The sequence below is a fragment of the Taudactylus pleione genome, unplaced genomic scaffold (assembly GCF_031769625.1).
Source record: "Taudactylus pleione unplaced genomic scaffold, aTauple2 ptg000066l, whole genome shotgun sequence".
Lineage (NCBI taxonomy): Eukaryota > Metazoa > Chordata > Amphibia > Anura > Myobatrachidae > Taudactylus > Taudactylus pleione.
The window spans coordinates 18968225-18983440 of NW_028284468.1; the positions used below are offsets into that span (position 1 = coordinate 18968225).

The window sequence follows — 15216 nt, forward strand, 5'->3', positions numbered from 1 at the left end:
TACTGCCTGCTCAAGTAAGTGTAAAATAAGAGAAACTATGAAGAAGCTGCCTAAAAACAGTGCCCTTTTACATGAGGTAACAACCTGAAACAGACTGCCTGTGGCTGGGGGGCAGGGTATAGGAGAGGGAGCCTGGGCTGCTGGGAGAGAAACAAACTGCCTGGTGTGTATCGAAAAAGAAAGATCCTCTGGCGCCTCCTATAGGTACCGTATATGGCAAATGAAATAGTAATCATAAATTAGTATAAAAACAAATGGTTTCTTTTAAGACACCATGAGCATGCTTATGTATGGTGATATAGAACAATGTAAGATAGGCTTTAGCCAATTAAAAAATTACAAACTCACTAACAACATATAACATGAAACATAAAACAGATACAGTGGTAGATAGGAGAACAGACACGCTATATATGCGTTTTACTCTGTTCCTAGAGTCATTTTATAGATAGTCCAAATATGAGGAGGTAAGATATATGCAGATATCCTCCTAAGTGGTATAAGTCTCAAGTGATGGTTCCAAAATGCATATGCACATGTGCTTACCGCACTGGATGATGTTCCTCCAAATAGTGGCTTTCTCGGGAGGTAAGTCAGTTTGAAGTACTTTGCCGGCAAACTTGGGGTGCTCTACATATATGGACGTGAACCAGGTCCCCCTCCACTGTCATCAACGCCTTTCACCTACTACTAGGCTTCCTCAGGATGGTGATCCTGAGGAAGCCTACTGGTAGGCGAAACGCGTTGATGACAGTGGAGGGGGACCTGGTTCACCTCCATATACGTAGAGCACCCCAAATTTGCTGGCAAACTACTTCAAACTGACTTACCTCCCGAGAAAGCCACTATTTGGAGGAACATCATCCAGTGCGGTAAGCACATTTGCATATACATTTTGGAACTATCACTTGAGACTTATACCACTTAGGAGGATATCTGCATATATCTTACCTCATCATATTTGGACTATCTATAAAAGGACTCTAGGAACAGAGTAAAACGCATATATAGCGTGTCTGTTCTCCTATCTACCACTGTATCTGTTTTATGTTTCATGTTATATGTTATTAGTGAGTTTGTTATTTTTAAATTGACTAAAGCCTATCTTACATTGTTCTATATCACCATACATAAGCATGCTCATGGTGTCTTAAAAGAAACCATTTGTTTTTATACTAATTTATGATTACTATTTCATTTGCCATATACGGTACCTATAGGAGGCGCCAGAGGATCTTTCTTTTTCGATACACACCATATTAGGGAAGGTGATCCCAACCCTTTCCTCTATAGGCAGCAACCTAATAGGATAAGTACTAGTGCTACCTTCATTCCCCTTGTTTTCACTATAAACTGCCTGGTGCCCAGACTCCAGCTCACCAGTTAACTCCTTCAGCCTGTGTCCCCCATGGATGAGAAGAGAAATACAGTTTTCTATAATGTCTCTTTTGATGCATTAAAACAAAGTATAATTATAGCCATAACATTAAAACCACTGACAGGTGAAGTGAATAACATTGTCTGGTTACAATGGCACCTGTCAAGAGGTGGGATATATTAGGCAGCAAGTGAACAGTCAATCCTAGTGGTTGATGTGTTGGAAGCAGTAAAAATGAGCAAGCGTAAGGATCTGAGGGACTTTGATAAGAGCCAAATTGCAACGGCTAGGCAACTGGGTCAGCACATCTCCAAAACAGTAGCTCTTGTGTGTTGTTCTCAGTATGCAATGATTAGTATCTACCAAAAGTGGTCCAAAGAAGGACAACCGGTAAACCAGCTCACTGATGCGTGTGGTTAGCGAAGGCTAGCCAGTCTAGTCTGATCCCACAGAAGAGCTACTGCAGCACAAATTGCTGAAAAAGTTAATGCTGGCTATGATAGTAAGGAATCAGAACACACAATGCATCACAGCTCAGTGCATATTGGGCTGCATAGCTACAGACCAGAGTGCCCATGCTGACACTTAACACCGAAAGCGCGGAATGCGCCTACAATGGGCACGTAAGCATCATAACTGGACCATGGAGCAATGGATGAAAGTGGCCTGGTCTGATAAATCACGTTTTCTTTTACATCATGTGGATGGCAGGGTGGTGTGTGTCGTTTACTTGGGATAGAGATAGCACCAGGAAGTGATATGGGAAGAAGGCAAGCAGGCGGTTGGCAGTGTGATGCTCTGGGCAATGTTCTGTTGGGAAACCTTGGGTCCTGGCATTCAAGTGTATGTTAATTTGACACATACCACCTACCTAAACATACAGGAATGGTATGAGAAACATGACAGAGTTTAAGGTGTTAACTAGCCCTCCAAACTCCCCAGATTTCAATCCAATCATTGTGCTGGGACAACAAGTCCGAGCCATGGAGGTCTCACCTCACAACTTACAGGACTTTTAGGATCTGCTGGTAACCTCTTGGTGACAGATACCACAAGACACTATCAGGGGTCTTGTGGAGTCCATGTCTAGGCAGGTCAGAGCTATTTTGGCTGCACGACAAGGACCTACACAATATTAGACAGGAGGTTTTAATGTTATGGCTGATTGCTGTAAATCCCAACTATTCATGCTAAAATTTAAGCAGACATTTTTGATTTGTATATACAATATTAATAAGCGTGCTATTTGTGATAACGCATGCATGTGTAAGAAAACAAAAGGGTTTAAAACCGTATCAGTCACCTCTTCATTACTTCATTATCAACCAAAGTGCTGTCAACCACGACAATCTGGTCAGGGATTTTCAATTTAACTGATATAAATCCCAGAAGTAAGAGAGAGAGAATCGTTGCACAATGGCCACCTGGTCCATCCAAAGAAAATACCATCATGTCTGTTGTATCTTCGTTAGACTGGTCAGCAAATGAAATGACATCCGGTTGATCAGCGTTTCCATAAGCTTTGAGCGTTTCCAGAAGTTGAAATGACTCCGTACATATTGTAGATGGAAAGCGCCAGGTAAAAAGCCTGTAGCAGCAAAAAAAAAAAAAACGTAACTCAATCTGCATAACATTCAATCTAATCACTGAATGAGAAGCTCGTCATTGGTTATCTTACCTGTAATAAGTTTGTGATAGTTGGAATGACATTGGTACAAAAGGTAAAGCGCGATTTTTCTTTGGCCCCGATGTATGGTTCCCGCGACGGCGGTTTACCAATCTTTTCTTTTGAAATTCCACAAAAGCCTTCACTAGAATGTCATCACGATACTGTCTATACATCCGAAAGGTCTAAAAATAAATCGGGGTAGGCCTTGCTAGAAATTATTCTATAGTATTAATCTGTTGCACTTATTATAGTGGAAACACAACATGAGAATGGTAGCTCATACTAGTACTCAAGGTGCTCATATATTACTTAGTGGTGGCATTATACACTTGACTTAACTACTGAGAATGGGTGAAGTGCTTGCATTAGTGTTCCATATGATGCAATCATGGTATTTTCATCAAGTTATGACAGCTGTCAACCTTTTGTACGGCAGCTTAAGTGAAGCCATAGGATCACTGAAATACACACAGAAGATGCCATTTTAGCAAACAAATGATAAAATACTGTACATGTATTTAGATAGAGTACAGTGTTATCCCTTTATACTACATCCCTTGTATAAAAGAGCACTGGGGCATAAACACAACACATGGGAAAAGTATGTAGTCAATGAGGATGACTGGAGGAGTTTTGTTCTTTGTAACCATCCAGGTATATTGCAGTGAAGAACTTATTCTGCTTGACCCGCTCTTGCACATTTCAACATCTATGGAAACAAAGAAGCTTCTCTGTCCTCATATAAATAATACCTAAGTCTTAAAAGATTGCTCATTTGCTTATTCTATAGTTACTTTCACATAATAACCACCCGAGATATGTACCCCAATATGCAATTGATTAGTTTGACTAACGGTAACACCAAATTCACGCAAGATGGACCTCTTATAGCTCCCAAGAACTTAGGTATCCATTTAATCTGCCATTTTTGTAATAATTTTTTACATAATGATACAGAATGCAGACGGTTGCAATACTGTGAGCGACATCCCAACCGTCAGAATACCAACAGATTGCGGAGTTAAGTATTTGGGTTAGGCACTAGGGGGAGAATTAGGGTTAGGCTGTGGGAGGGGTGGGTTAGGGGGACTGTTAGGGTAATGGGTTATAATACTTATAGAAATCTTTTGGCATCCTGACCGTCGCGATCCCCTACCCAACCCTGGTACAGATGTGTCCACTATCTATTTTGCACCATGGGTAGCGATAGCTTACTTTTTCATCAGTTTTGCATCTTGGTACACATATAGTGTAATAGTTACTTAGGTTTAGTTTCTTTGTCGTAAAGGTATTGGTATAAACACGCAGATAAAGCCTACCAATACATGGTGCATGTTAGTCATACCGCATCTATCTTTTTACATAGACTGCATACTTTTTAATCGATTTTGCATCTTATGTTGGTTACAGTGTAATAGGTACTTACAGTAGCATTAGTTTTCTTGTAGCAAAGGAATCAGTATAAAGTAGCACATTAAGTATACTAATGCATTTTGAGGGTCACTTGTATCGGACCTGTATTAATTTTTGCTCAGTTTTGCTACTTTTTCATCCTTTGTGCTATATTTTCATTTGTTTTGCATCTTAGGGCCGTATTCACTTAGAAGCGAAAAGCCGAGATCTGCGGAAAAGTATCGCCGATCTCGGCTTTTCACGTGGCGGAAACTTATATCCGTATTCAGTTCCATCCGCTTTTCGCGTAAGCGGAAAGTCAATGCAATGTAACAGGCGAAAAAGATTTGCCTCTGAATAGCAGTAGAAAAGTGCTGCAAAATTTTTATTTGGGGTACAAAGCTAGGGAAACCACTCAGAACCCCTGGGACAGCCCTCCAAAGGATAACTGCGTCAAAAAATTCTGGAAAAAAAAATACTTTCATTTTGTGGGCAAAAAGTTTGGGGAAATTTGACAGAACTACTTAGTTTCACCAAAAAATACTGCTTAATGCTTCACCACTTATGCAAAGACACTAATAAGAAGCGATTGAAACAACTTAAGTACTCCAAATAGCTTTATTAGGGCTATTTGGCCACATCTACATTGATCCCCAATGTTAGTGCATCTTTTTGGGGGGTTCAGGCTGATTTCCCCATTTCTGACAGCACTTTCCGCCTGTTTCGACTTCGCGGCTTACCATTTTCATGTGGTTTGGAGTTGAAAGGGCGAATAGCGGGGACGCGCAAGATAAGATAAACACACGATGTAGGCGGAAATTTGGGCAGGCAAAACTTCTTTGCGGACACGAAACTAATTGAATACCGCCCATAGTCTGCTTACAGTGTATTACACGTGTCTTTATACATCTCACATCTTGGCACACCTGGTCCTCTGAGACTCTGTTAGCATCGGGTATCTTTTTTTGTCCAAAATGTTTGTAAGTCACAATGCGATGCGACTAGGACGCACCAGCAGACTGTGCTGATTAATTTAATATGTGACACAGTCTGCTGGTGCGCCCTTGTCACATCGCATTGCCACTTGGATGCATTTTCCACGAAAAAAAGAAGCCCACTGCTAGCAGAGTAGCGCAGGACCTAGCGGCTCATTCATGCCAGGTAAGTTGCACTGCGTGGCGTATTGAGCCTAGATGTCTGAGAACACATCTGAAGATACTTTGCATCAGTGTTTTGGTGCGGTTAAGTTGCAAAGTCTGTGGAATGCTAAATGGGCCTATTTGTCATGATTTGAAATTAGACGTGCATGGCCACATCGGTATACCACTAGTGCACACAGGTACTACATACCCACGTGCACTTCTTATTCTGGGATAACATTAGGATGAGGGCATCTGTCGCTCTCTCAAAAAGCTAGCTGCAGGGTCACTGGATCTGGAAAGTGTTATTAATAAATGTGAAAGTTGCATTAACCATGTAAAGTACAAATAAGTACAGACAGAAACACAAAACCCTGTCATACTTACTTGCAATGAACGACATGAATTCATCTGCATATCAGAAAGCGCCAATGTGCTCAAGATGAGGTTCTGCAGCACTAGGACCTGGATGTCATCTACACTGTATGTTAGTTGGCGGAATTAAAATGAAAAAAGAAAATCAAGTAAGTATGAAAATAAATCAGACTAATAAAAAAAAGGTCAAGTTTAAACTAATTATCTGCTTCAAAATACAAATTTATTATTAGTATATAAAAAAAACAATGATCTCCTTTAAAACAACAATGAGCATACACCACAATATACCCAATTAGAATTTAGCGTAAGAGAGTTACTTAGGGCCTGATTCAGCTTTGGGAACAGAGTGAGAATTAGCACTTAACTGTGTACCTGGACAAACCATGTTGCAATGGAAGGGGTTTAAATACATACTTTTTTTTTGCATGTAGTGTAAATACTGGCTGCTTTTGCATGTAGCCCACAAATACTGCACAGATTTATTATTGCTCTATAATTTAGATGTCAGTTTGGACACCTCCCTCTCAAATCTAAATCTCTCTGTACATTTTAAATCTGCCCCACTTGCAGTGCAACATGGTTTCACCAAGATGATCAGTTTAGTGCTAAATCTCACTCTATTCCCAAAGCTGAATCAGGCCCTTAGCCCTCTGGAATGCACCATCATGTACTGTAGGATGTTTAGTTCAAATTTAATTTGAACATTTACAGTCCGACTTCAATCAACCCCAATTGATGTTATACTGTGGACCTATAAGATTGCATCCCGGACCTTGAGAAGACATCATGTCCTGTCCCTGAAGAAGCCAACAAAACCATGGACAGAGACATAGTTAATCGGAAGTTCTATCAACTAATGGTTACTGAGCTCTACCAGGGCTCAGAACAGGACCATGCAAGAGTATGACAATTCTGCTTTGGAAATGAACACAACAAAGCAATTAAAGCAATAAATAGGATTTTTTAACTTACCGTTAAATCCCTTTCTCCGATTAACTGGGAGACACTGGATAAACATTGGGGTATGCTAAGTGGTGTCAGGAGCCTTGACACTAAGAAAGCAGTTATGTCTACCAAAACCCCAACAGATAAAGGCAATAGGAGGTGAGCGAGAGGAAAACCAACAGACTGAGATAAACAAAGCATAATTGAGCAAACAATATATTGTTAACAAACACACACCAGTTGTCAATGAACAAACAAGACAGAAACTCTGAGAGGGAGTCCAGTGTAAAACTCCTACTACTTTCTCCTTCATTCATGGGGACACTGGAGAAACACTGGGGATGTCCCAAAGCAGTCCTTCAGTGGTGGGAGCGGCTGACACAGTACAAAGCACATTACGACCAAAGCTGGCGTTTCTGGCCACAAACCTATTGAATTTATAAATTATGTTCCGCAGAGGCACCATGCAGACAAGCCCAGAAAGACACCACCTTTAGTAAAAAAAAAAAAAAGTGTAGTTGCTCGCAGCACCGCCCTGTCTTCATGGAATACAAAATGAGGGGAACAGCAATACAATGCCCCTAGCTCTGAAACATGTCTCACTGACGCAACAGCCACAAGAAAAATGGTTTTCCAAGTAAGTAACTTGAAATCTACCGAATCCAAGGGTTTGAAGACACTGGACTGCAAATAAGAAAGGACCATATTAAGACTACAGGGAAACACCGCAGGCTGTACAGTTCACGAAGGCCCCCTGGTAGAAAAGTTTAATGATCAGGAAGTAAAGCCAGACAGGGCTGAAATCTGAACCTTCAATGAACCCAACTGCAAACCAGAGTCCAGGCCATGTTGCAAAAACTGCAAAAAAGTAATCATCTGCTGATTTTCCCATAAACACATAAAACTCACCATACCCTGTGATAATTTTTGTCTGAAACTGGCTTTATCCTTGAGGATAGAGGCCTCAACAGCCACCCTGTTAAAGCCAGATGAGGTAACCCGGGGTGCTGAACGGGACCCTGAGCGAGAAGATCAGGTCGTATGGGAAACCATAAAGGAGAAGATGCTAGCATTCTCAGACCATGACTTTCTTAGTCAGTCCAGCATTCCCAAAATGAATGTGGCCTTCTCATGTCTTATCGGCTTCAAAGCTCTTGGCAGCATTGCCAGAGGAAGGAAAAAATAGATTAGTCGAAAATCCTAAGCATAGGCGAGTAGTTGTGAGCCGTGGAGCAATAATAAGGAATCTTGTTGTTCAGTCACAATTCCATCATATCAAAACCCAGCATTCACCAGATCCATCATATCAAAACCCAGCATTCACCAGATCCATCATATCAAAACCCAGCACTCACCAGATCCACCAAGAGCTGAAATACCTCCAGGTGGAGAAACTATTCCCCTGGGTGAAGATCTTGTCTGCTCAGGAAATGGACTACCAATATTCCACTCCTGATAGAAATACAGCAGAAATTGCCCACTTCATGATCTTGGAAGTTCTGACATTGATGTTGTACTCTGAGTCCTGGTGATTTATTTATGCCACTGCCAAGGTGTTGACAGACTGGACATTGTTAGTCACTCTCACCACGCCCAAGAGAGACTGCTAGCGCTTGCTGAAAATGCATCTATAGCTGCACATCAACTAGGCGATTTTGACAGGCGACTGCACAATAGCGACGTCGTTATCGTGCAATCGCTTGCAAAATCGTCTGCAAATCGGGCAGTAAAATGTTAACATATATCATTTTTAACATCTATCATTGCCCGAAAATGACGGTCAACCTGACGACCGTCGTCAGGTTGCCATGTTCGGGGATGATTGATCTGCATACACTGAAAGTCTGAACGTTCAGTGTATGCACTTCACCCCTAGGAGGACAACGGCGCGATTATGTCGTCGTAATCGTGCCTTCGTCCCCACATCTAGTAGTGGATGGGCAGCTTAAGTCACAATGTGGTGCACCTAGGATGCACCGGCCGACTATGTTAATTCATTTGATTTGCGACACTTATATATCTGAGTGTGACTGAGTTTCTGAATGTTGTATACAAAGTGCTACAATGTTTCAGCAGCAGCTTTTTTCATTCCAAGTTCTGTTGCGGTTCATATATAGACTCAGGTGCACACAAATATACAAGTGTTGCATATCAAATTAATCAGCACAGTCTGCTCGTGCGTCCTAGTCGCCTCAGCAAAAAAAAAGATGCCTGGCGCAAGCACAGTCTCACGGGGCCTGGCAACTCACGCCAGGCAAGTTGCGCTGCGTAGCCTATTGAGGATAAATGTATGAGGACACATACGTATACGTTCCTAGTTTTATCTTTGTAACACAGTTTCACCTGTGTCCCCACTACACCTATTTTGTGGAGACTTACCTTGCCTTTCTGATTTATTTTAAGCCTCCAATTTAAACCATTTTTGATTAACAGTTGAATGTTATGATAATTTGTTTTGTTTGTTTAGATCTTCCAGAGTGTGACCCATTTGTTGAGTTATTTTTCTGTTTCCTTACTGATATACCCATTACTCTGTTTGCACATCTGGTTCTGATGTTTTATCTTCCTTGGAAGCTTTATTAATTTCTTTTCCAATTGATGTATTACTGCATATAGAAAATCTAAGTCCATTGCAAGTATCTCCTTCCCTTTTCTGCTACTCTATTGTTGCATTATGTTACAAAAGTGTCAGAACACACAATGCACCAGTCAAAGTGCCCATGCTGACCCCCGTCCACTGCTGAAAGCACCTACAATGGGCATGTGAGTGTCAGAACTAAACCATGGAACAGTGGAAAAAGATGGCCCGGTCTAATAAATCACATTTTCTTTTGCATCATGTGGACGGCTGGCTGGCTGTGTGCATCATTTACCAGGGGAAGGGATGGTACAAGGTTGCAGAATGGGAAAAAGGAAAGTTGGCAGAGGCAGTGTGATGCTCCTGGCAAAGTTCTGCTGGGAAACCTTGGGATGTGGAAAGTGGGCTGTCCCAGCAGGAAGGCGTGCTCATCACGGAGGAGTAGGCAGAGGAAGCTCATCCCACGGCCCTGAGAGTAAGACTGCCCGCAAGAGGTCTCCCAGCATTTATCTCTCCACAGCAAGAGATGCAGCAGCAGCAGCTGAGGACAGTCAGGCTCCGCCCCCACCTGTAGCAGCGGTGAAAAAATAGCTCCTAAGCTGTCTGGTCACAGTGGAACTTGGGGGTCCCAGATACAAGCCTGTGATGGCAGTGGCAGGTCCCACCACCCCCAGATTTGCAGCTCCAGAGTCTGTACCATTGAGACCATAGGATGTCATAATTGTAGAAAAGAAAAAAAAAAAAAAAAAACTAGTTAGGTCACAGAGCCTGAACTACACTGCCCAACTCCTTTGGGAACTTAGAAAAACTAATTGCTAAGATAGGTTGCTGGGGTATAGAGGGGGAAGAGCCAGGATGAGTTTTTTTCTTAAAGTGCCATGGCTCCTCACACCACTTAGCATACCGCAGTCTTCCCAATGAATGAAGTTGAAAGGAGAAATATTCACCTCAAAGCACAGCTCCTATGGAAAAATATAGACTCAAGGACCAAGCAGTGATTACTCACTGCAGAAACGGGACACAAAATTTCGTACTACCTGTAGATCATTCCCCATATCCTCTTAAACTCATAACTACAAAAGAGCACTGAACACAAAACAACTAAAAGTTTTTGTTTCATAATTCTTCAGACTGCATAATTAATATCGCACAGTAATTTTATTCACCTAAACCATAGTTGCCTACCCTCTCGCATTCCGTGGGAGTCTCTCGCTGTAAGCTGGGAACTCCCACTACCCCGGAAAGTATAGAGGATCCCCCGATTTTCCCCACTGTGCTGATGCAAAACTCCGCAATGCGCATGCGCTAATTGGTTGTGCCTGGACTCGCGGACGTCATGGCGCAGCCACAGCGGGGTTGTGGGTAGCGGTGGCTGCCCAGCCCCAGCATGCAGTCTAGTTAATGCCTGATGCACTGGAGGCGGCAGTGTCCTCTCCTCCTCCCTGGCGGCCTCCCCCAGCATGCAGACTCACAGTCACTGCTTTCCGCGAAGCAGAGTATGCCTGATTGCAGTGACTGGAAGTGGCAGCGTCCTCTCCTCCATACCCGGTGGGCTAACCCAGCATGCAGTCTCTGCGCCTCACCCAGGGTGCAGTCTCACAGTCACTGCCTTCTCCCTTCCTCGGAGTGGAGTTTGTCTGATGGCAGTGACTGGAAGCGGCAGCGTCCTCTCCTCCTGCCCAGCAGCCGGCCCAAGTCCAAGAAGACCAAGTGGCTACAAACACAATGCACTATCCCACCACCTCAGTAAAAATAAATGTAAGTAGAGAGTGGGACTCTGGAAGTAGATTCAGTGCTTATAATTGTATTAGAGACATTTTGGTGCAGAATTTATCTATAGTAATTTGCAATGGGAGACAGTTGCTCACCCTGCATTTCACTGTAATTCCTTCCAGTCATTACATACTGTACAATGTTGACCGCAAAATGTTATATCCCATTTTTGTCTTTGCATATTAACACTGGTTCCTTGACTGTTTTCATATTACTCCTTTTCACTGCTTCTATGTCTAATATAAGTATTGGCTCCCTTGCCTGATATATTATTGCCATCAAGTCCTCTAGTGGAAAACTTTCTCCAATGATGTAGATCCTGACACTGGTGCACCCTTGGGACCCTTACTACTGTCCCTATAGTCCACCACGCTTTCACTGCAAGACAACCCTCTGAGTGGCAATAGATATGCCCATATGTGGAGATAGAAATGCCCTTTTCGTGGAACTGGCAACGCCCCCTCAGCAGCCTTAGAATCTCCCTGAAACTAGTTTTCAAAAGTAGGCAAGTAAACCTGCTAAAAGTTATATTCTGACACCAAAGTATAAAGGAAGTTTCCCCACATCCTATAAATTCAGTTCCCTACAGATTAAGGTAGGGCGAATGAGCCAGTGAACACTCCCAATGAATGCATTAAATTTAAAGATTACTGTGTTAAACCTGAAAATGTTCAAACAATCTTAGATTAGATCTACTGACTGTTTTATTGATGTAAGCTATATTATTTATTTACTGTACTTGGTTGTTCATTTGCTAGCATTGTGTGTTCATTCACTGATAATTTCAACATCTCTCCTTTTTTGGTAGTAAAATTCTAACTATTCCTTTAATCCTTAAACCAAAAATGTATTTTAAAAGTATACTAGTAATAAAGATGGCACGTCTCAAAATAGTTTTTATGTTGCATCTTCTACATACACCATCCCCTTAAACCGCTCAGTAACTATAAGTTTCAACCTAAGGGGGAATTCAATTAGCTGCAACAAGCTGATTTTTTGCGACTTAATACTTGCAGAGCAATCCTATTAGCACGTTTTTCGCGAGTGCAAATTCTCCATAGCATTTATCACAAATTAGTTTTCACCACCTCCTGAGTAGGTAATAAGTTGTGGAAAATCCCTATTTTAAAAGGTACAAAATGTCTGGGCTTGGGACCTCATTCAGAGTTTCTCGCTAGGGCACGCTCGCTCGCTGGGAGCGATATTCGCACATCTGCGAATGTGTATAATTCGCAGTGCGCGTGCACAAGTCATTCGTTCTGATTTTGGTGGCTCTCAAGCCACTTTCAGGTCGTTGCTTTGAGTGACAGATAGTGCCGTGTGGGTGGTAACAGGGAAAGGTGCTTGTGAACGTGGGAGTGAATGTGCAAACGTAGGCGTGTCAGGCCACCAAAACGCCATTTAAAGGGCGTGCATAATTTACAAAACAGCGTCATGGTACACATCACCTGAATGTATTTCAGCCAGCACTGATCGCAGTGCTTGTGGCAGGCTAAGGCAACCCCAAGGGCTGCGAGCAGCTCCGATGGCTCTCGATGGTCCCGATTAATCCTTCATTTCCCGGAAATGACGTCTGTTGCGAGTGGCAAGGGGGTGTCTTTATACACTTGTGAACGCACTTTACCGTAGCTCGCTAGAACATACTGGGCATCCTTTCGAGACGCAGTGCGAGCACTTCATTACAATATCCGGCCCCTTTTTGCCAGCGAGCGATCGCATCTTGCGAGAGACTCTGAATGAGGTCCTTGGTTCAGGACCATTGAGACACCCCTCCTTAATGACTAATTAGTTAAAAATAATTTTTAATTAGCTTAATTTGGCCAGCAAGGACATTTTTGGGGTGAAAATTTGCAAAATGCAGGAAAATGGGTTAACTGATGTGGGATATGGGGATGCTGTATGAAGGGGACAAGTGTTTTATTGCAGGTGGGAGTTAGAGGCTTATATTGTAGGTTTAAAAAAAAAAAAAATTAATAGGTATTTATATAACACATATATACTCTAAGGCATTTTTAAGCACCCCAAATTGAAGTAGAACATTTATTTTGCCAAAACACACTTGCTTTTTAACATTATTTGACTATTTTAGAAAAATGCATATAACAGCCATTTGACACAATTTAAGAACCCCAAAAACTTTTATTAGGGCCACTAATACACTTCTATACTGTTATCCTATATGCCTTACAGGCAGATTTCCCCATTTTCACCTACAGCTATCCCCTGTAAAACAAACAGGAATTGTCGAGCGAATGCGACTTTTGCAATTGGATTAGGAGCGCATATAGATGCAATAAGCGAAATTAATGTGCGATGACGTAACGTGCTAGTTATTGCTTTATCACGGCTAACTGAATTCCACCTCAGGTCTTTCAGGTACAGTGAATGAACACAGTAATATTGTACCTGAAAATACAGACTGAAAACCCTGAAGAATTGACACTGCTTGCTAGCATGTAATCGCTACATATTTGGATTGCTCAGGCCACTACTAATTACTGCATGTGCTCACTGTCAAGGATATTAAGAGGCTGTTTCCGAACTGTAATAAAGTCCCATAATGAAAGACTTGAAAAACGAATGTCCAACTTTGCCTTAACCTATCACCTTACCTTTTATTAGTTTATAGATTGATCAGTTCGCCAATGTGCTACATATTTCTGTGTATACTTAGTAGAGATGGGCGGTTCCGTTTCCATGGAAACATAACACACCCGAACTAAGGGGATCCAAGTGATTCAGAGTTCCGGCTCTGGTCATGCCACCAGGTTTGGATTCCAAATCGTCAGCTTCCCGGTGTCAGATCTTGCATGTTTTAAACTGCATGTAAAAGTCCCTCCCTCGTGATCGGGAGTCATTTCACACAGAAGAGTGGAGGGAGCGGGTGTGGGACTGTGGGCTGGAGCAGTGTGTTTATAAAAAGAAAAACGCCATTTGCATGCCATAAGGGTGCCATTAGAACTATGAGGAATAGGTAGAGTGCAAATAGTTATTTTAAAGTAATAGCTGGAGTAAGTGCTTTTCAAATTTAATTTAAAAATTATATTGTGTATTTCAAGAAGTGTGTGTTCAGACAAGTGACGCAGCGTATATTACAGTTGTGTGTGTGGTGGTAACCCCCCCAATATCTGCACTCCAAAATATTTCTCACAAAGGAGACTTGTTCCTCATAGTGCATGAAAACAATTGCCAGTGTTTGTGTATGCAAAAACAGGATTTTGGTACTTACCGATAAATCCCTTTCTCCGATTCCACAGGGGACACTGGAGTCTCAGTACAGTGGGATATAAATGTGGGATAACCGGAAGCTGGCACTTTAATAAATTTGAATAGTAGCTAGCTCCTCCCCCTCTATAACGCCCTACAGGTCAGTCTTAAAAAACTGTGCCCGAGGAGAGCTGGAAATAGAATTATAGAGGAGAAGAGAAGCTAGAACACATACATGAACAAACAAGCAAATATGCTAACAAATCAAGCAGACCTTGAAGTAAACGACTGTCCAAACCTGGAAGAACAATAACATATGCAGGTGGAACAGTGCCGGGTAGGCGTCCTGTGTCCCCTGTGGAATCGGAGAAAGGGATTTAACTGAAAGTACCAAAATCCTGTTTTCTCCTTCATCCACTAGGGGACACTGGAGTCTCAGTTCAGTGGGGACGTCCCAGAGCTCCCATCCCGGGTGGGAGAGCGCTGAGAACCCTGCAAAACAGCAGGGCCATACTGTGAAGCAGATGCCGCAAACATGTCAAAACTGTAAAACTTTGCAAAAGTATGTCGACCTGACCAAGTGGCCGCCCGACAAAGCTAAGTTAGGGAAACACCGCGGGCAGCCGCCCACGAAGGACCCACCGAGTGCGTTGAATGCGCTGTGATTGAAGTAGGAGGTTGTTTTGATGCAGCCAGATAGGCCTGTCTGATTGTCAGACGAATCCATCTTGAAATAGTTTCTTTGAAGCCGGCCAGC

At 42.4% G+C, this 15216-nt stretch overlaps 1 protein-coding gene across 1 annotated transcript in view; it reads right to left on the minus strand.

Annotated features, from left to right (window-relative positions):
* Positions 1-15216, minus strand: part of GTF3C1 (general transcription factor IIIC subunit 1) — a 232364-nt gene that overhangs the window by 27445 nt on the left and 189703 nt on the right. The window contains 3 exon segments of the mRNA XM_088466729.1: positions 2682-2966; positions 3057-3229; positions 5966-6059. Of these exon segments, the coding sequence (XP_088322855.1) occupies positions 2682-2966; positions 3057-3229; positions 5966-6059 (552 nt within the window).